Below are 27299 nucleotides of genomic sequence, written 5' to 3' on the forward strand. Positions count from 1 at the left end.
GAAGGGAACTGTCGCATCACACGCGTGTGTGCACATGTGAATGCGTGCCCGCACACACACACTCTTGGGAAATACCGGCTGCCTTTCAGCCCTCTCACCCGCACCCAGTCAAGCCCCAGACCTGCCCCTCTGACCCAGTGAGCCCTTACTCACTGGCATCTCTGCTAAACCCCCATCTAGATTATATTCACAGCCCCTCCCCGGTCTCCCTGCCTCCCTCCATCCTCCACACTTAAGCGACTTATTTGCAGAAGCACAGCCCTTTCATTTCCAGTTCAAATACTTGGAGGGCTTCTCTTTCCACTGCAATCAGAATTACCTAGCAGGGCTTCAAGGCGGTCCTGACTCATTACTCACCATTCTGCTCCTTCATCCCACCTTCCCCACTCCATTCTCTCTCTAAAAATGTATCTTTTTAATTGTGAAAAATAAAAACATATCAGTTCAGTTCAGTCGCTCAGTCGTGTCCAACTCTTTGCGACCTCATGAATCACAGCACGCCAGGCCTCCCTGTCCATCACCAACTCCCGAAGTTCACTCAAACTCATGTCCACAGAGTTGGTGATGCCATCCAACCATCTCATTCTCCGTCGTCCCCGTCTCCTCCCACCCCCAATCCCTCCCAGCATCAGAGTCTTTTCCAGTGAGTCAACTCGTCGCATGAGGTGGCCAAAGTATTGGAGTTTCAGCTTTAGCATCAGTCCTTCCAATGAACACCCAGGATTGATCTCCTTTAGAATGGACTGGTTGGATCTCCTTGCAGTCCAAGGGACTCTCAAGAGTCTTCTCCAGCACCACAGTTCAAAAGCATCAATTCTTCAGCGATCAGCTTTCTTCACAGTCCAACTCTCACATCCATACATAACCACGGGAAAAACCATAACCTTAACTAGATGGACCTTTGTTCGCAAAGTAATGTCTCTGCTTTTTAATATACTATCTAGGTTGGCCATAACTTTCCTTCCAAGGAGTAAGCGTCTTTTAATTTCATGGCTGCAATCAGCATCTGCAGTGATTTTGGAGCCCCCCAAAATAAAGTCTGACACTGTTTCCACTGTTTCCCCATCTATTTCCCATGAAGTGATGGGACCAGATGCCATGATCTTCGTTTTCTGAATGTTGAGCTTCAAGCCAACCTTTTCACTCTCCTCTTTCACTTTCATCAAGAGGCTTTTTAGTTCCTCTTCACTTTCTGCCATAAGGGTGGTGTGATCTGCATATCTGTGGTTATTGATATTTCTCCTGGCAATCTTGATTCCAGCTTGTGCTTCTTCTTCATAGATAATAATATATTAAACATTCTGAGTCCGCCATTCAGTTTTCTTTTCTCCCCCAGATTAAAAACACTAAAACTTGCAGGTTAAGTTGGAACCCTTTAAGTTGCCTCCATAATTCTTTTCCCCTCCCACCCAGCCTCCTCAGAATCAGCCATCCCCGTGAATTCAGCATCTCTGTCTCCAATTTAGAGGTCTATATTTTCACTATATGTGATGTCCACAAACGTGGCTTTTGGTGTGCCTGTTAATTCACATAAATGACATCTCCTTGCATGTTTCATTATAGAGATACTTTGCAAGCCTCTACACTTTGCCCCACCTCCAGGCACTTTCACATCTGAAATGGACTCCTCTTCATCCTGCAAAACCCCAACGAAAAAATCCCTTCTCTGTGAAGCCTTGCCTGGGATACTCAGACTAACAAGGGCATTTCTGACCCTGGGCTCCTGCAGCTCTTTGGTTAGCCCCACCAGGGCATCAAAACTACAATTCATCTGTCATTCCTCCTGGACCACAACTGCCTGAGAGTGGCTGCATCATACTCTGTACCTACGTCTCACATCCTCCTAGACCAACCATCTGACTGCAGTTTCTGAATGCATCACACACCAACAGGAGGCAGAATGCCCGTTCCCCTTCTCCATCTAGGAACTCCCCACACATGTTCCAAACTCTGTTTGGGGTCTCCTCTTCTGAGAGGCCTCCTGACCACAGGGCTTTTTGCGGCCACTAGTTGTTTGATTATCCATTTCATGGACTAGACCATGAGGTTTCTCAAGAACAAAGTCTTGTTACTTTAGTATCTATAGCGCCTAGAAGGGTACCTGGCAAATATCAGGTAATAATATTAAAATTATCAATAATTATGAATTCTTACTGTGTGCCAGAGTGTCATAAACACATTTCTTGCATAATATCATTCATCTGATAGTCCAATGTAGATGTTCTATTATAATTACCATTATTTTATAGACAAGAAAATAAGACCCAGAGAAGAGAAGTAGCTGGACATTTGTAGAGGGTAGATTCTGACTATTGACTATTGGACTATTGGCTCTTAAATTGTATGTTATGAGGATAACTGCTTTTTTTTTGGAAAAAAAATTCTTACCATCTCATCTGGTGTACCTAGCTCATACTTGGTGGGCTCAATGAATATAAGTTAAATTTAACTCCGTGTTAATTAAACCCATGACTCGTGAGTGCAGGATCAGTCGTGTCTGACTCTTTGTGTCCGCATGGGGACTGTAGCCCCCAGGCTCCTCTGTCCATGGGATTATCCAGGCAAGAAATCTGGCGTGGATTGCCATTTCCTCCTCCAGAGGATCTTTCTGACCCAGGGATCAAACCCGAGTCTCCAGCATCCCCTGCATTGGCAGGTGGATTCTTTACCACCAAGACACCTGGGAATCCCAAACTCAATGACTACCATGCTCTGAAAAACTCATGGCCAAACTGAACTTTGTTTGGAATAAAGTGCCTATGATAGGGGCTCAAGGGAGCCACATTCTTTTAAAAGACTTAGAGATGCTCCCTCTGATAGCGGCCAGCCAGTTTGAACCAGTTTTTCCCACTGAGGATGAATGTTTTTAAAAAGCTGGACAAAATGTTTATTAAACCATCATAAAAGTCCCAAAGAGCTAACAAGGAAGTATAGAGTGTAGGGTTCAAGGTCTGGGAGAAGATGGCATCAGAGAATCGTGCCCAGCCTTTGGGCTATGTTTATATAGAGGGTGTAGGTCAATCCAACAGACATGCCTGCAAAGCTGATGGACCCTGGACAGCATCTGGTAGTCGAAGGGACAGAAGGTGGAACTCATGGTTAACCATGAGTTGGGGGCTGGGTAAACCATTCCATGCCAAGGATTGGGAACCCAAAAGCTGCAATACAGAAACATGACTGACATGGAAGGAAATCAGATCTGACAGGTTTAAACACACAGCAGCCTGGAGTCCGTTCCTGTGCGTGGCCCAGTGTATTTCAAGTTTAGGCCTTGAATTAGGGGATTCTAGATCAGTCGAGACCCAGTCATCTGGCAGAAGCAAAGGAAAAAACTCTTCTTTGGAGAAGGAGAACATCACTGTATGCCTGAAAATATTTTTATAAATAATGTGCAAATCTGAGATAAGGCACACAGCGAAAAATACATGAGCGCACAAGGAGGATACCAGGAGACAAGAATACAAGGGGAGCACACAAGGAGACAAGGCCCTGGCCAAAGAGCCACACAGACAAGAGACACGGAACCCACAGGCTGTCTGCGGAGCACAGTACACAGGCTTCAGGGCTGATGCTGGCTCTGCTTCTGATTTTAAAAGCCACTCTTACACCGTAAAGCAAAGACCTGGAGATTACAAAAAGTAATGCTAATTAGTTGTTGTTTTTTTTTTTAATTAGAACTTCTAGAATTGAAGAACACTGTCCAATAATAGGAGCCCAAAGCAAAGGTTTCATTGCAGTTTAGATGCAGGTGAAGAGAGAATACGTACAGGAAGACAGATCAGGAGAAAATCCAGGACAAAGTAAAGAGAGACTGTGGAGGAGAAGATGAAGGCTAAAAGCTACAGTGAGAAAGCCCCACATGTTTAACTGGAGTCCCTGAAGGAAGGAAGGGAGAGTTCGGACAGAAGTCGTATTTGAAGCGACAGTGGGTGGGAAATCTCTCAAAACTGATGAAAAACATTCACAGATGAGGAAACTGAGGCTTCATCTGTACATGTGAAAGAGAGGTTAAATAAATTGTGTTAGTTCACCCGTAGGACCCTGGTGGCCAGGCTTTACCACACATGATCTAACTATGATGCGCTTAGATGGATTTTTCTAACAATGAGCGAATGAGACTATAACTAGCCCCTAATAAGCACAGGGTCACCTTTTGCTATATTAACAGTAGATAAAACAGTCTTTAGGGAAAAAAGCTCCTCTAGAGAGAAAGGGGAGCAGTTCATAATATCAAAAGGTGTAATTCTCCAGAAAGATGTAAAGTTTCTAAATTTGTATGCACTTAATGAAAACAAATGAAGATGTCAGTCACTCAGCTCTGTCTGACTCCTTGTGACTCCAAGGACTATAGCCCGCCAGGTTCCTCTGTCCATGGAATTCTCCAGGCAAGAATACTGGAGTGGGCTGCTATTCCCTTCTCCAGGGGATCTTCCCAACCCAGGGATTGAACCCGGGTCTCCCACATTGCAGGCAGATTCTTTACCATCTGAACCACCAGGCATTATCCAAATCAATACAATATGCCACATTAATAAAATAAAGCAGAAAAGTATAATGTTAATTATGAGAATAAATGAAGAAAAAAGTATTTCACAAATTGTAATTTCCATGCAGAAGAAACACTCTTAGCAAAATAGGAAATGGAAGGAAGCTTCCTTAATCTGAAAAAAACTATAGCAAACATTACACCTGAGGGTAGAAAGTACAGAGCAATATTAAGAAAAGTTAATAAGACAAATAAATACAGGGACACACCATGTTTGTAGACAGAAGATTTGATATTGTGAAGATGTTCATCCTCATCAACTTGATCTATAAATTCAGACTGCTAATCAAATTGGGGGCTATATCAGTAAATTTATAGGATATGGATTGAAGCTGCACATAAAAACTCTTGAATCCAACAATTCTGCTCCTAGGTATGTGCCCAGTAGTCATGTATGGATGTGAGAGTTGGACTATAAAGAAAGCTGAGCACCGAAGAATTGATGCTTTTGAACTGTGATGTTGGAGAAGACTCTTGAGAGTCCCTTAGACTGCAAGGAGATCTAACCAGTCCATCCTAAAGGAAATCTGTCCTGAATATTCACTGAAGGACTGATGTTGAAGCTGAAACTCCAATACTTTGGCCGCCTGATGCGAAGAACTGACTCATTGGAAAAGACCCTGATGCTGGGAAAGATTGAAGACGGGAGGAGATGGGGACAACAGAGGATGAGATGGCTGGATGGCATCACCGACACGATGGACATGAGTTTGAGTGAACTCCGGGAGTTGGTGATGGACAGGGAGGCCTGGTGCGCTGCAGTCCACAGAGTTGCAAAGAATAGGATGCGACTGAGCGACTGAACTGAACTGAAATTCAAGAAAGGTGAACTTTGTAAAAGCTACATGGTTCACCAGTCAAGGCTCTTTCTATTTAAAGAAAACCCAAAAACGTGCTGGATCCTGTCTGCTCCCTCGACAGAGACGCACTGGCACCACTGTCACATGCTCTGACCGGTCACAGAACACAGCACTTCCACTTTGCACTGAGATGTTAGGATTGGGAGATGCTGATTCATGCTGTGCCTGAAACAGAACTGGAATTAATCTGTTCTTCTCTCTCCGTGTGTGAGGGGCCGGATGCAGGTGGGGGGACCCTGCTGCCTCAGCCTCGCACTTTTCCTCAAACACAAGCACAGAGAATCCAGGCTAGGGCGGCGGTTCCCTCGGACTCCTCTATCACTCGGTTTCCGCCTCTGCCACCTGACCCAGAGGAGCAGTGCCCTTCCCAGACTTCTTTCAGAGAGAGTTCTGGGGCAGGGCAAGGACACATATTCTGGAGCCCGTGGAAGAGAGTCTCAATTTTCTGATCTGCAATAGGGATATGACGCAAAATCCATCTGTAAAGACAGCACCTGCCTTGAGGACTGATGATCAGGATTACAGATCCTAGATGGTGCGGTGGTAAAGAATCTGACTGCCAATGCAGGAGACGCAGGAGACTTGGGTTCGATCCCTGGGTGAGAAAGATCCCCTGGAGGAGGGCATAGCAACCCGCTCTAGTATTCTTGCTTGAAAAAATTCCACGGACAGGGGAGCCTGGTGGGCTTGTCCATGGGGTCACAAAGAGTCAGACGCAACAGAGCACCTGAACACACATGCAATCAGGATTAAATACAACACACAGCACAGGGCAAGCACTTCATAAATGCTGGCTGTTATCATTCCAGTGAAAGTGAAAGTGAAGTCGCTCAGTCGTGTCCGACTCTTAGCGACCCCATGGACTGCAGCCCACCAGGCTCCTCCGTCCATGGGATTTTCCAGGCAAGAGCACTGGAGTGGGTTGCCATTGCCTTCTTTGTATCATTCCAGAGAGGCTGGGAAAGTTACTGTGGCTCTCAGAAAGGCTGCCTATGGCTATTTTCCTTCCAGGAACTGAACGTTTTGGAGAAAAGGCAGTTTGGTTCCATTTGTCTGCAGGGTCTCTTGGACTGCAAGGAGATCTGACCAGTCTATCCTACAGGAGATCAGTCCTGGGTGTTCATTGGAAGGACTAATATTGAAGCTGAAACACCAATACTTTGGCCACCTCATGCGAAGAGCTGACTCATTTGAAAAGACCCTAATGCTGGGAAAGATTGAGGGTAGGAGGAGAAGGGGATGACAGAGGATGAGATGGTTGGATGGCATCACTGACTCAATGGACATGGGTTTGGGTGGACTCCAGCAGTTGGTGATGGACAGGGAGGCCTGGCATACTGCGGTTCATGGGGTCGCAAAGAGTCAGACACGACTGAGTGACTTAACTAAACTGAACTGTCTGCAGGGTAGGGAGAAGGGAGGTAAGGAAGGGTGCCCTTCCCAGCAGAGGCAGGAGAAAGCCTGGTGGAGCAGTGTGGGGTGAGCTACGGATTTTGGGAAGCAGAGGAGCAGTAGGGGTCACCCCAACAGGGTGGGGCATGCAGCAGACAGGAGCTCCGTGCCTCATGAAGGAGGAGTCAAGACCCGGCAGTCTGGACCAGCAAGGCATGAATGTGACCAGCTCCAAAGATGTCCTGAACACGGTGGGTGGTGACTGAGTGAATAAAACATCTTCCTTCCAGGATCCCACAGGCATGGCCCAGCTCTCTGCAAGTTTAGGATCCTCACAGGAACCAGAAATGTCCCAGGGATGGTACCCTGCGTGTTCTAAGACACACAGTTACTTGCTTCAGAGTGGGGTGTGCCCAGGATCCTGGGACAGAATGGTGCTGAGAGCACAGGTTAAGTTGGGTCTCTTAAAAATGGGAAGTAGGTGGGATCAAGGGTCAGGAGCCTGGGCACCACCTGCATTGGGCCATTCACCAACAGTGTGACCAGGGGTGACTCTCTTCCTCTCTGGAGCTTCACCCTATCTGCGCCCGGAAGACAGGAGATGCCAGAAACACGTGTGTGGAGGGGCATGCTGGGTCCAGATCTTTTTCTCTTCCAGAGCCACGCCTTTTGCCCCAGAGCCTGGACATGTTTTCCCCAGAAGAGTGGGGAATACCTCCCCAACCCTTTAACTTTGGGTCAGTCACATGACCTGCGTTGGCCAACAGAATGAGGTGGAGGCCAAGTGGGCTAGTTTGGAGGCTAGTCCTCTGCCATTGCTAGGAGAACATCTCCAGGCCAGCCACTGGTCCCAGAAGGAGAGGAGAGACAGGAAAGCATGGTCAAGTTGTTTCAGTCATTCCCAGATCAGCCAACTACTGGCAGACACACAGACCCTGGGGATACGTCACTGTCATTTTCGGCCACTAGGTTTTGGGGTGATTCATTGCACAGCATTACTACAGTCATAAATACGTGATTCCACACCAGATGGAAGGGGCCCTAAAGGTGAAAGCTCTGGTGTAAAGGTGTCTTATCCTCACAGCATGCATGGGTTCATCCTGCAGATTTCTCTTGAGCACCTACTGTGGGCCACAGCCACTGGGTGAGTGAGGCTGACGCGGACCCTGACTTTAGGGAGCACAGCCCAGGGTGGGGGCAGGCATCACAAAGGAACTCACGGTACACTATGGCAAGTGTGATGGCAGAGAGGCTGGGAGCCCAGGGACAGACCAGGGGATCTAACTGCTCTGGAAGGGCTCCCCAAGGAAGGGATGTGCAAGTTGAGACAAGAATGAGAACAAGCCAAACTGAGGGGCTGCAGGAAACAGTATTTAAGCAGCAGAAGAGCATGTGCCAAGGCACTGTGGCAGGAAGCAGAAGGTCACCTTCGGGGAGCTGAGGGATGTCTGAAGTTGGCTGAACGGCAGGGAGCAAAGGACATGACTCCAGACAGGTGGTGAGTGGGACTTGTCATGTGGGCCTTCTGGGCTAGGGCAGGGGGTCTTATGGCCTAAGCAGGGTGGGTCTCATGGACCAGACAAGGTTGGCTTTCGGGCCTTATGTCAGATGGGTCTTATGAGTCAGGCCATGTGAGCACTTCATGGACCAGGCTGGGGGGGTCATCACGGCCAGGCTAAGGATGCTGGATTTCATCCTGAGAGCTATGGGTAGTATTCCAGGGTGTTAAGTGGGTTCTTTCATATGGTCAGCCTACAAAGAAGGTAGCTAAGAATGCCTAGATCAGAGAGGTGAAGTGATGTCACTTCACCAGTGACCAGGCCTCACAGCTGGCACACGGCTGGGTCAGGCCCTCAGCCTGACCTGGGTGACTCTTATCTGACCTGCACTTTTGTACTTCTTTGCAGGGAAATGAGCTGTGAAAATTACTAAAAGGAGAGGACAGGTATAATTGAGTTCTACGTGGTAACCTGAGGGCACGGCACGTTTTTCTATATTTACTGTAAATAAAGAAAACGTAAATTAATTACTCTGCTTATCACTGTTGTGGTGGACAACTGTTGCTCAGTCGTGTCCAACTCTTTGTGACCCCATGAAAGGTAGCCTGCCAGGCTCCTCTGTCCATGGGATTTTCTGGGCAAGAATACTGGACTGGGTTGCCGTTTCCTCCTCCAGGGCATCTTCCTGAACCAGGGATCAAATCTGCATCTCCTGTATTGGCAGGAGGATTCTAGTCACCTGCCTAGTCACCTAGGAAGCCCACTTACTCTATTAGCCTTATTGAAACAAAAATGTCACATTCCTGTAGTTTGTTACCATAAGGCAGACGTGAAAGCGCCATTCTGTTTTTTCTCAGAGTCATACTTAGTGATGAGGACTCACACTTTAACCTTGATAAACGACCTTGGAATGGACTCGCCCTCTACAGCACCCAGTAAAATCCTCTCTCCAGGGACAGCACCTATATGGTGCCTACACTTCTGTCAACCTTCTTCTCAAGATCTACTTCCAATAGAACACTGCCCCCAGCTCAGTGCTTTGGTATTTCTCCCAAACCTAATTTCTTGTACTCTATGAAAACTTGTTTCCCATCTGTGATAGACAAAATAATGGCTCCCCAGGATGTCCATGTTCTAATCCCTGGAAACTCTGAAGGGTCCACTTTACCCAGTCCAAGATTTCACTGATGTGACTAAAGGATTAAAAGGACCCTGAGATGAGATTATCCCGGATGATCGAGGTGAGTCCCACATAGATAATTCCAAGGGTCCTTGTAAATGAAAGAGAAACAGGCAGGCAGTCAGAGTGAGAGGAGATGAAGGACGGACACAGACGCAGAGAAGCCAACTGTGGAGGCGGAGCAAGGGACCATGAGCCAAAGAGCGCAGGTGCCTCCAGCGGCTGGAAAGGGCAAGGACACAGATTCTCCCCCGGAGTCTGCAGGAGGAACACAGCCCTGCTGACACCTTCATTTCAGCCCAGTGAGACCCACTCTGACCTCCAGAAACACGAGGTGACCACTTCTGCGGTTTTAAGCCACTGCATCTGTGGTGGTTTATTCCAGCAGCAAGACCACGCCATCTTCAGGGTGCCACTGATTCACTGACTCACTCTTTCATCTACCCATCAATGTCGACTGATTGCCTGCAGTGTGTCATCCCCAGCTGGACTCTGCAGAACATGCCACAGCAAGATAGAGGAACGTGGCTTTTTGTTCTATTTTAATAAGACTAGTAGAGTATTGGACTTCCCAGGTGGCTCAGTGGTAAAGAATCCACCTGCCAAGGCAGGAGATGCAGGAGACCCCCAGCAAGGACTGCCTGCCCCTACCCGTACCTTGTCCACCGAATTGCTTCTTCCCAGCTGAACATTAGGGCCCTAGGCCTGTATCCCAGACTCCCCAGCTGTGTGACCTTGAACAGAATTTCAGTGCTGTGCAGGAAAGAGCTGACCTTGCTAATAGAGAGGGCTGGCCTTAGTCCTTGCTTCCTAGGAAGTGATCTCTAAGTTCTTTGCATGTCCTGCTTGATAAGAGGGTCTCTGTTTACCTGGGGACCTTGGGCAGGTTTGGACAATCTATGACCATGATGTGATTTAGGGTGGGGCTCTTGGGCCATGTGGCATAAGCTCCATCTCCAGAGGGTCTGGGGGTTAAGGTGAGCCATGCTGGTGGTCAACCATATCTGCATGACTGAGCCCCAGTAAGAACTAGGGATGCTAAGGCTTGGGTGAGTGTCCCTGGTTGGCAATGCTCAGTATGTAATGTCAGACACAGTTCTGGGAAGAAGTTAGTGCTGTCCACGACTTCACTGGGACAGGACAACTGGAAGCTTCCTGTTTGCAACTCTAGACTCTGCCCACGTGCCTCTTCTCTTGGCTGACTTTGATCTGTAGCCTAAACTGTAACCATGAGAACAGCTTTCAGTGAGTCCTTAAAGAGCAGCAGTCCCAGCCTCTGGGATCTAATACCTGATGATCTGAGGTGGGGCCGATGTAATAATGACAAAAATAAAATATACAATAAATGTAATGTGCTTGGATCATCCCCATACCACTCTCCTCCATCCCCCTCTGGAAAACTGTCTTCCACAAAACTGGTCCCTGGTGCTAAAAACACTGGGGACTGCTGTTCTGTAGCTGTTTAGAGTCCCTTGGACAGCAAGGAGATCAAACCCATCAATCCTAAAGCAAATCAACCCTGAATATTCATTAGAAGGACTGATGCTGAAGCTGAAGCTCCAATACTTTGGCCCCCTGATGCGAAGACTTGACTTATCAGAAAAGACCCTGATGCTGGGAAAGATTGAAGGTAGGAGGAGAAAGGGGTGACAGAGGATAAGATGGTTGAATGGCATCACCGACATAATTGACATGAGTTTGAGAAAACTCTGGGACATACTGAAGGATGGGGAAGCCTGGAGTGCTGAAGTTCACGGGGTTGCAAAGAGTTAGACACGACTGAGCAGTTGAACAGCAACAAAAAAACCAAGTACTCTTCTATGGAACTGAAGAACCGAGGGTGGTCTTGGGGACCTCTGGGTTTGCATTTGATATTAGAAGTGAGGGTGGTCTAGGGGACTACTCCCGAACACATCCCGAGTGTCTTTCATTATTATTTCTGCTTTGTTCGAAGACAGAGTTTCACTTTTTCTCCTCTCTTCTCTGCTCTAACTTCCTGTGAGAACCTGAAGCTGTGAGAGCTGGCCTTGGCAGGGCTGTTATCCTGCCTACCCAGGAGCTCTTCAGGGGAAAGCATGGGGAGGACAGTCAGAAATATATAAACAAATACACAGGTCTCTGGGGCACCCTGCGATGCGACGGTGGCAAACTCAGTGCCTGTCATTATCAGGAAGACTCCGGGCTCATTTCAGCCATCCCTTTAAGAGTCACTGAGACGTATAATTTACAGGCATCCATCTCAGTCAAACTGAAAATTTACTGTTTGTTTAAGAGGCCAAGAGACAGTGGGAAGTTAGAAAAATGCATTTTTCTCTGCAGCCTGAGCACCATTAGGTGGTGATCAAATTTGTCTCGCAGCCACCGTGCCCACACTATCTTGATCAGTGTCCAAAGAAAGGGGGGATTATGTCTCTGTGTGACCAGGTCTGGGAAAGAGCCAGCAGGCTGCAAGGCAAGTTAGCTCATGAGCATGATTGGTGCGGACACACCCTTCCAGATGGTGAGTGATAATAACCAGGCTCATGATAATAGATTTTTAAGTGCTCACTGTGTGCCACACACATTTCTTTCTATATGCTTTGCACACGTGAACTTATTCAAACTTCTGAATAGCCATAGGAAGAAAATTCATTATACCCACTTGAAGAGGAGACCCAGATGTTGACCATCAAAAGAGACCCCCATCCCATGCCTTCTCACCACTTCCACCAGCGTCATCCAGGCAAGACCCCCAGCATCTCTTGTCTGGACCCCTGCAGAGTCTCCCCAGGGATCCCTGCTTCCACTTTTGCCCCCTACAGTCCGTCCTCTACACAGAAATCAGAGGATCCTTGGGAAACACAAGGCAAGTCACTTCCCTACTCAAAACATTCTTGAAACTTCCCTTCTTACTCAGAAGTCAATGCAGGGACTTTCCTGGTGGTGCAGTAGCTAAGACACTGAGCTTCCAATGCAGGGGGCATGGGTTTGATCCCTGGTCAGAGAACTAGATCCTGAACTCTGCAACTCATGATCCATGATGCCACAAGAAAGATCAAAGATCCTGCATGCTATAACTAAGAGCTGGTACAGTCAAATATAAAAGAAGGCAATGCAAATGTCTTCGGATGGACTGCAAGGCCCTCCAAGACGAGGCTCTGACCTCAGCCCATCCCTGTTTCTCCCTCCCCCACGGCTGCCACACTGGCCTCCCTGCTGCAATCCCACATATGCCCCTCAAACTTCACAAAAATGAAGTTTTTTTCATTTGGTTCGCTGTTGAGGCCCCAGTGCTGAGACTGTGGGTTGCACCAAGCAGTGCTTGATCATATATACTGAACAAATGAACTAACAAGCTCTCAAGCTTACAGCTGGTTGGTGAGGAAGCCACACTCTGAACAAGCCCTGGATCCAGAGTTGGGCTTACCACCCCTTGCTTCAGGGCCTCCTGCTCAACATGCTCAGTAACTGAGCAGAAGGGGAGGTGTTAACTGAGCACCAGCCACGTGCCCCCCGCCCCCTGCACTCCGCGCTGCCACAATGGCCAACAGGCTTTCTGTCTCCATCTCCCAGATAAGGAAAAGGGCTCTGAGAGGTTAAGGCTCTCCTTGCTCAATGTCACCCACCCACGGACATTCTCGCCAGCATTCCAGTCTTCCAACTGGTTTCTTTCCACCAGAAGATTTCAACCTCGTTCTTTCGAAAATACCAGGTAAAGCAGTTCCCGATACCCAAGGCAATGAGTTCCACATTTAAGGGATGTAAACTTAACCACAGTTGCCTGGAACCTGGGGACTTCCCAGATGGTGTAGCGATAAAGAACCTGCCTGCCAAAGCAGGAGATATTAGAGATGCAGGTCCAGCCCCTGAGTCAGGAAGATCCCCTGGAGGAGGGCATGGCAACCCACTCCGGTATTCTTGCCTGGAGAATCCCACAGACAGAGAAGCCCAGCGGGCTACAGTCAATGGAGTCGCAAAGAGTCGGACACAACTGAAGTGACTTAGCACGCATGCACATATGGAACCAGAGGGCTCTATGTGAAATGACTGAGCACCGAAGAATTGTTGCTTTTGAACTGTGGTGTTGGATAAGACTCTTGAGAGTCCCTTGGACTGCATGGAGATCCAACCAGTCCATCCTAAAGGAGATCAGCCCTGGGTGTTCATTGGAAGGACTGATGTTGAAGCTAAAGCTCCAACACTTTGGCCACCTGATGTGAAGAGCTGACTCATTTGCTGGGCAAGATTGAAGGCAGGAGGAGAAGGGGTCGACAGAATATGAGATGGTTGGATGGCATCACGGGCTCAATGGACATGAGTTTGAGTAAGCTCAGGGACAGGGAGGCCTGATGTGCTGCAGTCCAAGGGGTCGCAAAGAGTCGGACACGACTGAGTGACTGAACTGAAGTGAAATGAGTAATAGGAAAACAGCTCTGCACTGACTCTGGGGGAGAAGCTGGCACAGGCCTCTGGCCATTTCTTTCAAAAGCACCTGCACAGAACTGCCAACACACCTTCACCTTGCCCCCAGTCCCTCCTAACACAGGGCATTTCTAAGTGCCTCCTCCCGAGACGCAATTCCAGCAGGGACTGCCCCTCACTCACACCCGCTGGCCTCTCCTCATGTTAGAAACAAGGGTGTCTTTACCTCCTTGACCAGACTTTAACGGCCAGCAGCTAGACCAGCCACGGTAAAGCTAAATATACAGCATCCTAAGGATATTGCTGGGGGGATGAGGCTGTGGTCATATCAGCATCATCAACAGATCTTTGTTAACAAACAATGCTGTACTTGTGGCCACCTACTGAGACGCGCCAGGCACTGGTAAGTGTATTTCCTCCTGGCTTTGTGGAGGAGGAAAGCGGCATTTAGTCAACCAAGATTTTAGATTCTAATCCCAGCACAAGGGAGGAAGTGACAGCCTGCTGGACACTAACTCCTGCTGGACGAGAGTGCAGATGGGCACAGGGGTCCTGGACATGATCAGTGGCAAGTGCCCCTGAGTCGTAGCCCACCGGACTCTCACCCCTTCCCCACCAAAGCTTCGTCTCCCCATCCCCGGCGTATCTCACCCCTCCTCTCTGCATCCATTAGCAGAGATGTTGTAAGGGCAGTGAACTTGGATTGGGCATGTCCCGGGTGCCAACTACTGTCTGGTCTCATGCACACTCAGTACTCACAACAGCACTGTGAAGAAGGGCATCACTGGCCCCATTTCACAGACAGGCAAACTGAGACCCAGAGAGGCCAAGTAAGGTTCTGCAGGCTGCACTGTGAGGAGGGAGGAGAACCCGGGTGCAGACTCAGGCCATCTGGATCCAGCTGGACCTTCCCTGGGGCGCTCCCACCAATGCGGCACATGTCACCTTCCTTCCTGACTGGGGCCACATTTCCACCTTCCCAGCAGCTCTGGGTCCTGCCTGGGGCAGGGTCTCTGTCTCTGTCTGTCATCATCGTATTCCGGAGACCCTCTGACACTGGAGGGCTTGGGTGCTCTCTCCCTTTTTCTCAGAGCCAGTCCTTGTTCCAGAGCTAAATGAGGTTGCCCAGGGAGAAAGAGATGGTGCCGGCACTCGAACCCAGGCCTCTGTTTCTAGCCTAACCCTCTTTCTTCACTACCGCTCCACACTGATGACACCCGTAGACGCCAGCCTACTCTCAACGTGGATGACCTGACTTTTAAAGACCCTTGCCTCCAGGAACACTTGGAGGTGAGAGTCCCGAACATCTCAGAAATGGAAGAGGCCTCGGATGTGACCTGGACCAACAACTGCCCTCCCTGGTTTCTGCCCAGATGGTCTCGGGGTCCCTGGCCCCCAAGGACGTAAGGTTCTCATGCACACCCGGATCCTGAGGTTTTTCAGCCAGTCCCACCTGGAGGCCACGTACCTGGCAGAGCGTGGCCACGGCCTGGGCAGCCCTGACGTCCTCCTCTTCCTCCAGGTCACCCCGTGTCAGCCTCTGCATCTCCAGGATGTCGTGAAATGCCTGCAAGTAAAACAGAGGCCGCATCTGCAGAGAGATGCTGATTTGTTTCCCCTGAACAACCTCCCCAACTGACCCTGCCTCACACGGAAGGATGTTCACCCTTGATTTATACCCAAGGAAACCGAGGCACAGGAATGTCTCGTGATTTTCATGGCTTGTGAACTGTGGCCACGGCCGGGACTAGCAAATCCCATCTCAAGGAAAACAAGAGACTGCGTTTTTGTTCATCTACCCGGCAGGAGAAGATGCCACCCTCCCCACCACCGCCTCCCTGCCCTGTCACCCCTCTCTCCTGACCACAAGTCCCCTAGATATCATTTTCTGATTTCAGCTCCTGAGGACCACGATCCAGGTCTTGGGAGGCCCATCCAGCAAAGCCTGAACCCTATCAGGGTGGTCAGTGGCCAGCCGGGCCGCTGTGACCATGTGGCTGGCCCAGCCTCGAGGAGCCCAACAGAGTGACAGAGAGTCATGTACCAGATGCTACAAACAGTCAGAGAGGCACCTGGGGCCCAAGTACGGAGGGTGGACTCCTCTTAGGGGTCAGCAGAAGGGCACGAGTCCCTGTGAGGGAGACATGTTAGCTGAGTCTTGATGGACAAGGAGGGGTCCTTGGAGGGAAGATGGGAAGCCAATTCAAGCCAGGTTCAGGGAGCAACAGCAGCAGAGACCAGGCAGTCAGAAGCCTCTGGTCTCGGTGGGAGCAGGAGTGGAGCTGAGAGGGAGGACCAGAAGCCAGGGAGGGCGGGGCTGGGCAAGCGGCCAAAGTCCCTGATCATTCAGTTGTTTGCCGCCCACCCATCCATCCATTTGTGCTTTTGTGTCCGTCACGCATCCACCCATTGGTTCATCTGTTCAAGCGTCATTCCTCCGTTTGTTCATTCACTGATGTGTTCCTCTGCGGTCCTGGAGAAGGAAACGGCAACCCACTCCGCCATTCTTGCCTGGAGAACTCCATGGGCAGTGAGGAGCCTGGTGGGCTACAGTCCACAGGGCCGCAAAGAGTCAGACACGACCGAGCGACTCACACTTTGTGGTCCATCCACTCACCCGATCGTTTGCTTATTCTCTCATTCACGCGTGAGTCCGCTCAACCCTTCCCGCCTCGGTCCCGCGTCTCCTGAGCGTCAGTGCTCACCAGCCTGGGCCAAGATCCTGGGCTGCAGAGCTGAGGCGTCACCGTCCCCACTCAGGACTCCCCCTGAGCAACGTGACGTCAGGGAGGAGGACCCGGCAATCCCAGAGTGACAGAGAGCTGCATGATCGCATCTTCTCACTCTCACTTCAAATGGATCTTCTCAAAGACAGAAGCAGCCCCACCCAACTTTATGTCAAATCCCAGAAACCCCAGGCATGGGTCCTGGGAGGAGGCTCTATGGGTGGGAAACAGCACTGGAACAGGGACCCAGGGATGAGAAGACTTCTCCTCCGTCTTTGAGGGTCCCTCTGCTGGCTTCTCACTGGGGGGTGGGGGAGGTAGCCACACTACCGTGCTGGCCCCCAGGGAGGACCAGTGTCTGTGCTCTGGGCCGAGCCTGGACCCCGATACAGTCGGCAGAGCAGAGACAAGCAAATGCTTGCGCAGAGAAATAGTCAGGCCATGACTGTCCCTCGCTTGGTCTGGTTGAGTCCCAACAACACCATTAGGTAGGTGCGATGATTCCCAAAGCACAGAGGGGGAAGCTGAAGGCCAAGTGGTCAGCCAGACACAGCAGCAGAGGCAATGTTCAAACCCGGGTCCTGCTGCCCCAGCACCCAAATGCTTAACGACCTTGGGCGACAAGCCGTAGACTAACAGCCTCCCCCCAACACACCCATCAACAAGGGACCATGAGGCAGAGTTCTGTCCTCTGAGAACCCCAAGCCCTGGTCCTTCTAGCCTGTGCTGCACCAGTTTGTCTGTTTTCCTTCAAGCAGGGTGACATCTTGCTTCCAGTCCTTCTGGGGGTCCCCTTACCTTTTATTCCCAGTCAAGGCCACGAGCACTGTCCAGCTTACCTACCTCTTTCGTCCCTCCTGCTCAGCCCCACGTGCAGGGTCCTCCTCTGACTTGTCACCTGACCCACCGAGGGGCCCCATCCCTGTCTGTAATTGCCTGCCTTGCACCTGGGACATGCCTGTCTCCTCTGGGGACACTGCCTGGTGACCTCCATTGTAGGCTGGGCCCTTGCCCAGCACCATTTGTAAGACGCCCTCTCCTCAGACCCTCCCACTGCCTTTCCCTCATCTCAGTGAGAACGGTGATGCTCGCATCACTGGCTTATAGATGGGGAAGCTAGGGATGCAGAGCTCAAGTGACTTGGCTAAGGTCCTGAACTGACACGTGGGATGCAAGGGAAGACCTTCTGTCTGCCGGACACCAAAGCTTCTAGCTTCCCAAGCACAGTAACAAGGACTAAGGAGCCCTTGTGGCTCCCCTAGATGGCTATGCCTGTGGATCTGGGTGTAAGTCAGGAGCAGGTCACCTGGAGGAACTCCTCGGGGTAGCCGGTCAGCTGCCCCGCATCCAGGAAGCGCCTCCGTTCCTCCTGTTGGGCCAGCGTAAGCCTTGCCATCTCCTCCGCCTGGCGCACGAGCGAGGCCTTGACCAGGTCTTTGCCTCGCTGGACAAATTCTGCAATTGAAACAACACGAGGGACATTGCAGGTTGCTCGCCTGGAGAAATCTCCACTGGCTGCTTCTTCCAGCACGTGGAGTGTCAGAAACGCTGGGGCAAGTCTCATTTTTTATTTTCATTTTATCATTTAGGTGCTTCCAAAAGGCTGGTGTTAGGAGTTCCTCAGAGTCCTCTGTCATTTTTAAGGGACTTCTCCCACGCTTTTTCCCAGCCCGGGGTTCAGAGCAACACGTGAGCCTTTCACCCTGACCTGGAGAGAAACAAAGGGGCATTTTCCTGGAGAAAAGAGTATGTATGTATGGGGGAGGGGAGGAGAGGGCACAGGGAGGGGCAGGTGACACAGGACAGAGGGCCCGAGTCTGCAGGACGTCAGTGACATTTCAGACTGGAGTCAGATCCAAAACCTGCCAGTGCGAGCTATTAGATCAGCACAAGAGCAGGCAGGTGAACCAAGGCCAAGGGCTCCTGCAGTGGGGGAAGGCGAACTTGAGGCGAGAGGAAAGTGAAGCCGCTCAGTCGTGTCCGACTCTTTGCGACCCCACGGACTATATAGTCCATGGAACTCTCCAGGCCAGAATACTGGAGCGGGTAGCCGTTCCCGTCCCCAGGGGATCTTCCCCACCCAGGGACTGAACTCAGGTCTCCTGCATTGCAGGCGGGTTCTTTACCCGCTGAGCCGCTAAAAACAACCTCTCAGCCCACCCAGGCCCCTCAGCCTCAGAGGCGCACCAAGCACAGTGCTGGGAACTGGGGCCTACCAGTGAGCAGGACCCAGCCTAGCTTTCAAGGTGCTCATGGTCCAGGGAAGACGAGAAATGTGGAAGGAGAAGGAATTGTGCTGATGAGGGCAGGGGTGCTGGTGGGGGAGGAGACACAGGCAGCGTGGGACCCCAGATCAGGCTCCTGGGAGTGGAGACAATGAAGAGGCCAGCCAGATTCTGTTCACTTGGGTTTCGGAGGAGATGTTGGGCAAAGAGGTTGGAGAGGCGGTGAGGGCTGGGTCACAAGGGGCCGCAGTCCTTGGAGACGCTGGTTTCAGCATCTCCCCTCCCTCTGCTCCCCACATGTCACACTTCCCTGTGCGCTTTTCCCAGTGCAGGCAGGCTTCCTTGGGCTTGACCTGAGAATCCGTTTAGCTTCTAGAACTAAAGGAAAGCGTGCAGCCAGGCGAGACCAGGGTCCTCCCTCCACCCATGACTGTCTCCTTGTCTCCTCTTTCTTGTCCCCACCTAGGGGGCTGCTTCACCATCCCAGCCCGGCGACCCCCTCCCACTGGTAAAGCCCCGTCCACCGTGTGTGGTGACCTCAAGGCCAGATGCATTCAGATTCTATGCTGTCCAAAGTCCCAGCCACAGCAGGTTTCCACATGGTCACACATGACCACGTGAAACCACAGCACCCAGTGACACACACCTCTGTGGAACAGCCTGGTTGGAGTCCTAAGTCCCAGTTTGGAAAGCCTGCTCTCTAAAGGGCAGTGGGCAAGCACAGCAGAGGGGACAGAGCAATTGCAGAAGGATCAAGCCAATGGCTGCAGTGGAAACCTGGTGCTGGAGACTGGATTGTGTCCCCAAAATGATGAGCTGAAGTCCTTAAGCCTCAAGTGCCTCCCTTTGGAGGCGGGGCCTATGAAATTAAGTAGGTCCTAGGGATGGGGCCCTAATCCCATAGAGTTGGTACCTTCTAAGAAGAGGAACTCAGGTGAGAAAGCTTGCTCTCTGCCATGTGAAACATGGTGAGAGGGTAGCTGTCTGCGAGTCAGAAAACAGGACCACAGCAGAAACCAAACTGGCTGCACACTGACCTTAAACTTCCATCCTCCAGAACCGTTAGAAACAAATGTGTGTTGTGGAAGCCACCCAGTCCATGGCATCCTGTTACGGCGGCCCCAGCAGGTAAGACGCCCAGAGCCTCCCTGGTCCTATAAGGTCCCCAGAAGCTGCTGGAGACCTTGTTAGGCACACAGATCCCCTGCCGTACAGTCTTCCTGACCTGGAAAGGCTCTGGCTGTGCTTCCACTCAGGCCACAGGCACACACATAGCCTTCGCTCAACACTGAGGGGCTCTCCTGCCGAGGGTCCAAGGAGGTGCAGAGGGGGTACCCGCCCTGCAGGTGGAAGACCTGGGTTTCTTCCTAAGGGTCCCACCAGCGGTGTGAGCTGGACTATCCTGGATGCCCTTGATGTCCTGAGCCCTGACCTGCCCAACTCCCAGGGTTTGGCCCGGGAGCAGCAGCACGGGTGGGAAACAGTCACGCCCAGTTCCCACATGCCTGACCACTGGCCACCCTCGTCCACCTGCAGCTGAGCCAGGCCCCGAGACTCCTGCGGGGCTTCTGGGCTTTGTCCTCTGCGTATTCTGGGTGGGTCTCTGCCAGCCTGAATCAAGGATGATGACAGAGCAGGCAACACTGGACCCTAGGAGGCAACCCTATTACCTCTGCTTCATAAGAGGACAATCGAGGCTCAGAGAGGTTAAGTGACCAGGGGTGGCAGCCTGGGCTAGTCTCACGGGAGCTACTCCTGATGCCTGCAAGTCCCACCACCAGCCCTGGCCCCCATGGCCCACAGCACAACACAGGGACCCAGGTGCCCCGGTCTGGCCTGCTCACTCACCCCTGCCGAAGCCTTCCGCCTCCTCCCAGAAGGCCTTGTGCTGCTGGGTCAGCAGGTCCTCCTTCTCCCGCCCAGACAGCTTCCCCTCGACGGTCAGCAGCTCCAGGCTGCGGGAGATGCCCGCCAGGCGGCACTTGGTCTCCTCCTGGACCTGCAGCTTCAGGAACTCCATCGTTTTGGCCACGTGCACCCGCCCCAGCGTCCTCTCCAGGGTGTCCTGGGAAAAGCAACACCGGGGACATCAGGCTGGGAGTTCGGAATCAGCACTTGGCCATGAGGGGCTGTTAATGGCCATGGGTTCTGTCCTGGGGCCCCCGGTTCCCTGTGAGCAGAGCACAGATGAAGCTCCCGCTCTCCTGAGCTTCCTGTGTGCACATCTCAGATGGGGACAAAGTGGTCCCTCGTGGGGACATGGTGCGGCTGATGCTGGATGACACGCAGAAATCACTTGGCACACGGTGAGTGCGCCACAGCGGGCTCACTCATCTTTGGGGGAAGCTCAATAAATGCACACAACCAACCAGGAAAGTCCACCTCCCTCATCATCATCCCTCCCAGGTCGACAGGGCTTCTGGCCTCCACCCGATGTGGAGGAGGGCTGGGAGAAACAGTAAAGGTTATGGGACTTCCTGGCCTTCGAGCCTCCAGAAACCACAGCGCTGGGGATTAAAGAGATTCTCCAGGTAAGATTGATGGGGAGGGTGACCCCAGCTGCTAGATTTTAGAACAGGTCTGCCAGCCCTACTGGGTTGTCCTTCACTGAGAATACAACCCTCAGAAAAGATGCCTCTCCCATGCAGGAAATGTCCACCAAGGGCAGAGGCGGGCCCTGCAGGTCTGCATCTAGGGTCCTTCCATCTCCAAGAGCAGCAGCTCAAGGAACCGTGTAGAATGGGAGCCCAGGCATGGCGTTAGAGTTGCAGGCCCTGCGTTTCGGTGAAAGGATGCCTTTCCCTCCTGGGGTGGTCCCGCAGGCCCCCGGGACTCCATGGCCATGGCCTGAGTTAGCCTCAGCGCCCTTCTCCCCATCATACCCACACCCCTGGCTTCTCTACATCCCTCCATCTCCTTCCTGCTGGCCTAGAGCAAGGCCCAGCTCAGGCCCTGGTCAATTCCACCTAAGCTACTGCCCTGGCTTTCCTGGCATCAAACTGCCCCCCCACCCAGCACCTCCCCGCATGACCCGGAGGGGCCTTTTTGTGTGCAACCATGACTGATATCCCCAGGCCCAAACCGTACAATCACTTCCTTCGAAGCAAATCTAAACTCCCAGGCACAGTGGACGAGCCTTCCCGAACCAGGCCTGGCTGGGCCTCCAGCCTGGTCCCACACCTCTCCTTGCTCTGGATTGCCCAGCATGCCCGGCCTCAGCTCTGCAGGGCCTTTGCACATGTGGGGCCTCCTCCTGGAACACCCTGCCCATGACCTCTCACTCCTCTGCTTGCCCAGGTCCTACTTATCTTTGTGGACTGTGTGGTCACTTCTTGGCCTTTCCCAAACCCCTCAGTCCCTCTTCCCAGCTCAACAGCTCCTGTGCCTTGTTTGGACCGAGAGCCCTGGACGCAGGGGCCAGAGCTGGGGCCATACCCACCACCCAGCCCTGGGCCTCACTGTTTGCTGAGCTGCATTGGTCTGTGTTATAACATGTGAACAGAGCCAGGACAATGATTCCCTAGTTACAGATAAGAAAGCTGAGGTTTATTCCAGAAGGCCATCAAACTAACCCAGGGACAGCGGGCTTCCTCCAGTTCAGTTCAGTCCAGTTCAGTCACTCAGTTGTGTCTGACTCTTTGCGACCCCATGGACTGCAGCAGGCCAGGCCTCCCTGTCCATCACCAACTCCCAAAGTTTACTCAAACTCATGTCCATTGAGTCGGTGACACCATCCAACCATCTCATCCTCTGTCATCCCCTTCTCCCGCCTTTAGTTGAGCTTCCTCCAACTAAATAAATAAGCCTGACAGTCATCAGTGGGCCCATAACCACTAGAGGGCGCAAGAGGATAAGCGCTCAGTGCAGGAGTGGCCGGCAAGTGGTCCTGCCAGGCTCCCGGGTAGTGGAAGGCGTCCTGCATCCGGAGCAGCCACCTCTAAGATGGTCCTCTAAGTGAGGCCCCCTGGCTGGGCAGTGACAGTGCAATCTCTGGATTTATATTTAAGGAAAGACAGGAGTGGAGAGAGGTGAGCAGGAACACAGGAGCATCAGATGGGAGTTGGGAGGGGGACAGGGACTTGCATGGGAGGGGCAGGGGCCACTGCTGGCTCTGAGTGTAGCTGGTCCTCAAACGTACCCAGCCTCAAACCTCGCTCTAGACCTGCACAGCCCTGGGCACAGTGGATGTAACTTACAGAGTGTATGTGATCATTAAATAAATCAAAATATGTATAGCACTTAAAACAGCGACTAGAAGACAGTGTGCTGGAGAATGCAAGCTGCTGTCACAATTATCTGCAGCAGGTATCCACCTCTCTCCTGGCATGCTCTTTCTCTTGAACATCCCTAGAGACTGATTCTGATAACCTCTAGGGCCCTTTCTAGGGCTCTTCCAGTTCTGATATTCAGTGATGCCATGTGATAGATACATTCCGACTGCCCAGGCCAGAACACTCGGATGTCACTAGCCTGGGAATTTAAAATTCTTCTGGAGCTTATAATCAACAGACTCCATAATACAGAAGCTACTTTTTATTTTTGGTACATAGGATGCAGGCAGAGCCAAGCTGGCCCACTTCTGTACAAACAACGATTATAGCCTTTTCCCACATCATTACAATGATTTGTTTATATCTTTTCCCTGCTGTTCATGGGGTTCAATATGCTACCTAGATAAAATATTGAAAAGCAGAGACATTACTTTGCCAACCAAGGTCCGTCTAGTCAAGGCTATCGTTTTTCCCGTGGTCATGTATGGGTGTGAGAGTTGGACTGTGAAGAAAGCTGATTGCCGAAGAATTGATGCTTTTGAACTGCGGTGTTGGAGAAGACTCTTGAGAGTCTCTTGGACTGCAAGGAGATCCAACCAGTCCATTCTAAAGGAGATCAATCCTGGGTGTTCACTGGAAGGACTGATGCTAAAGCTGAAACTGCAATACTTTGGCCACTTCATGCAACAAGTTGACTCACTGGAAAAGAGTCTGATGCTAGGAGGGATTGGGGGTGGGAGGAGACGGGGACGACAGAGAATGAGATGGCTGGATGGCATCACCGACTCGATGGACATGAGTTTGAATGAACTCCGGGAGTTGGTGATGGACAGGGAGGCCTGGCGTGCTGTGATTCATGGGGTCGCAAAGAGTCAGACATGACCGAGCGACTGAACTGAACTGAACTGAACTTTCCCTGCTGACATGTGACCTGCCAGAATCCAATCACTAGCACATACTGGGCACTCACTGGGTCAGGCTCTGTTGTAAAGGCCCTACCTGTCATCCACTTTCTAACACTCTCAGAGCTGATGCTATTCGGATTCCCATTTTACAGATGATGAAACTGAGTCCCAGAGAGGTTAAGTTACCTGCCCAAGTTCGCACAGCTAATAAGAGGCAACCGTGGAATGGATCAGGATTCTAGCTCAAGTCTCCGGCACGGTTTCTACAACAGGATGTGGCACACAGTAGGTGCTCATGAAATGCTGACTGAAGGAAGGACCTACCGATGACCTGGAGAAAATCCTTCCCCTTCTTCCTCTCTGGAGTGACTGGCTAATATTTGGGCCGGAGTCAGCTAAGGATACCATTTTTCCCCCCGGCATCAATATCCTGCTGATGGGATAATAATTAAATACAAAGGAAAAAGAGTAAAAGGAAAAAAATCTTTCTCCTTTGATGAGCATTCATATCAGCAGCCTTATCAAATTAAAGTCCAATTCACAGGGGCTTGGACAGCAAACCAGGAAGTCTGGGGCACAGGCTGAGGGATGTCATTAGACAGTATGGGGGTCCCAGGTGAGTTGCTTGGCTGGTCCCTCTGCTCACTGGGAATGAAATATCTGTGTCTATATTTCAGCAGTGCACAGGAGAGAAAGGAAACTCTGTGGACATGATAAGCAAAAGCAGAGCAAGTTCTCAAACAGCTCTGTGCACCTGGGAGTCTATTAAACTGCAGATCCTGATTCAGGAAGGGGACAAGATTCTGCAATTCTAACCAGCTCTCAGGCAACGCAGATGCTGCCGGCCTGCGGACCACACTTTGAGGAGCAGAGCAGTTTGTGCAGAAGCAACAGGAACCTCTCGGTTCGACAGGGCCATCTCCTCTCTGAGGCACTGAGTCTTGGAGCTGAGGGCAGGGCGGCTGCTGCAGGTTTCTTAGTCAGGTGTGACCTGGGCGGGTGCATGGGTCTGAGTTTATAAGTTCTCAAGGTCAAAGGAAGGGTTAACAGGTGCATAGAGTCCTGGGCTTTACACACAGCCAGGCTGGTCCAAAACTTCCGTGGCAAAACCCCACGGTGACTATGAGTTACTGAGCATTTCCCAGGGCTCTGCCTGCAGCAACTCCGAGGATGGAATTTTTTTTATCAGTAATCAAAGCTCAGAGGGGTTAAGTAACTGATTCGAGATCACACAGCTTCAACTGGCCAAGTTTAGATTCAAAGTTGGATTTGGATTTGTGGATCCCTCTGAACCAGTGGTTTGTATTCCCAGTTACATATGAGAATCATTGGGGCAGGGGGTTTAAAACCGGCAATGCCAGGAGCTTCACTTCAGACCAGTCAGATTGGATTTCTGTGCAAAAGGCCTGGGGCACAGGCATTATTTTAAGCTCCCTCGGTGATGATACATGGGGCCATCAGGAGAGTTACCCGAAGCTCCGTCCACCAGTGGGCATCAATTATGACTGCTCGCTGTGGTCACCTGGAACCTTAAAAAACCTGCACTGATTAAGTCAGAATCTCTGGGGGAGGGAGCCATCTTGGATTCAAACAGCAGTACTTTTTCAACCTCCTCAAATAACCTCAATGTGCAGCCCGAATTGAGAACCAGTGTTCCATGCTGTAGTGACATGGAGCTGGCAGGATTTTCCATCAATGGAATGGATGGATGGATGGATGGATGGAGAGATGCACAGATCTCTCTGTGACTGATGGACAGACGGACAGACGGACAGATAGACAGATGGATAGACAAATGCCTGATGGACAGACGGATGGATAGATGGATGAATGGATGCACTGCTTTTCTCTGGCTTCTGTATCCCTGTCTACAGTGTACAGGTGTGGAACTTAATTATCCCTGTAGCCCTCCAAGCTTCTGATTCCACATCTCTAGTATGAATATCACGTTCCCTCCCCGCCCCCTCCAGCATTACCAGAGCCTGCAAATCCTGAGAATCACGCAACAGCCCTTCGGCTGCAATCATTCTTTCTGTCAGAGTCATCGTGAGCTGTCGGGCTTTGGAGCTGGAACACTTAAATTGGTCCACCAGAAAGTGCTGGATGTTTTCCATCTGTTTCCAGAAAGCTTCCATCTGTGAAATGAGAATGAGAAGCAAGGGGTGGGGGAGAGAAAACTTATTTAAGAAAGGTATAAAGCTGTCTTGTTCAGGCTTGAATATTACTATTCACCCCTTATCACAAACTCAGATTCTAAACACTTCCACAAGTCGGAGCAAGTTATCTTGGCAACAATCACATTCTCCAGAAGTTCCTCCTCGTTCTTTTGTGGGTGCCAGTCAGTTTCAAGGCGGCTTTTCAGTAAACACCAGTGCACGGCTGATAAGGAAGGAAAACACAATGAGATCCCCCAGCTTAAGCAGCTGAAAGACAGCTGCTTAAGAAAAACAGCCTATGATTGCTGCCTGGGATCGGGAGGGGAGGGGCTCATGAAATTCAACAGTGTCCTCCTGGAAGCTTCCGGATCTTTAAAAGGGATTAAATCCATCCTGGAAATAAAAGCATGGATGACCATTTAAATATTAATTATTGTCTTAACAGTACAAAAGAACAGTATGGCAGAGACGATGATAATCGTAAAAACCCTTTTCCTCAATCTGGGGCTTCCCTGGTGGCTCAGACAGCAAAGAATCTGCCTGCAATGCAGGCGACCTGGGTAGGGAAGATGCCCTGGAGGAGGGCACGGCAACCCACTCCAGTATTCTTGCTTGGAGAATTTCACGGACAGGGGAGCCCAGTGGGCTACAGTCCATGGGGTCACAAAGAGTCAGACACAACTGAGTGACTAACACTTTTCTCCCCATCTTACTGAGAGCAGAGCAGGAAATCGCCAAGTGGTTTAGAGTGTCGGGGGCTAAATTTTTTTCACTGCAGCCTCCCAGAGCTTGAAGAACAATGACACCTGGAGTCATAACAATTTTTCTTTATGGCATGCAGGTGATATGCCAGGCTCCACGTGTCACACATCTCATTTCTAGATAAAATATGTACCGGAAGGACAAGGAGCAGGCTCAAGTCATTAGGTTACTGGCCAAGAGTCAAGAGGAAGAGGGGGATTGGATTCAGGTCCCTTCAGCTCCCACAGCAGTGGTTTTCTCTAGCTTGGCTTCACCCCTCAGATGCCAAAACGGACATTTCTCACTCAGCAGCACATGGGAGAGTCAGAGCTTAGTGGTATCAGAAGTCCATGCTGATCTTGCTGCTATGGGTAGAGACAGATGGAGACCTGAAACT

At 50.9% G+C, this 27299-nt stretch overlaps 1 protein-coding gene across 4 annotated transcripts in view; it reads right to left on the reverse strand.

The window, feature by feature from the left end:
- EVC (EvC ciliary complex subunit 1) overlaps window positions 1-27299 on the reverse strand; it is a 90803-nt gene that overhangs the window by 30395 nt on the left and 33109 nt on the right. For all 4 annotated transcript variants that reach the window (XM_088836478.1, XM_088836477.1, XM_088836476.1 and 1 more), the window contains exons 8-11: window positions 25982-26140; window positions 20678-20894; window positions 17911-18059; window positions 15347-15445 (exon numbers count right to left, since the gene is read on the reverse strand). In XM_088836478.1, coding sequence (XP_088692604.1) covers window positions 15347-15445; window positions 17911-18059; window positions 20678-20894; window positions 25982-26140 — 624 coding nt within the window. The remainder of the gene's footprint in view (window positions 1-15346; window positions 15446-17910; window positions 18060-20677; window positions 20895-25981; window positions 26141-27299) is intronic.

This window comes from Moschus berezovskii, chromosome 5, assembly GCF_049115385.1.
Source record: "Moschus berezovskii isolate FMDL1 chromosome 5, NW_MosBer_1.0, whole genome shotgun sequence".
In the NCBI taxonomy this organism is placed as follows: Eukaryota; Metazoa; Chordata; class Mammalia; order Artiodactyla; family Moschidae; genus Moschus; species Moschus berezovskii.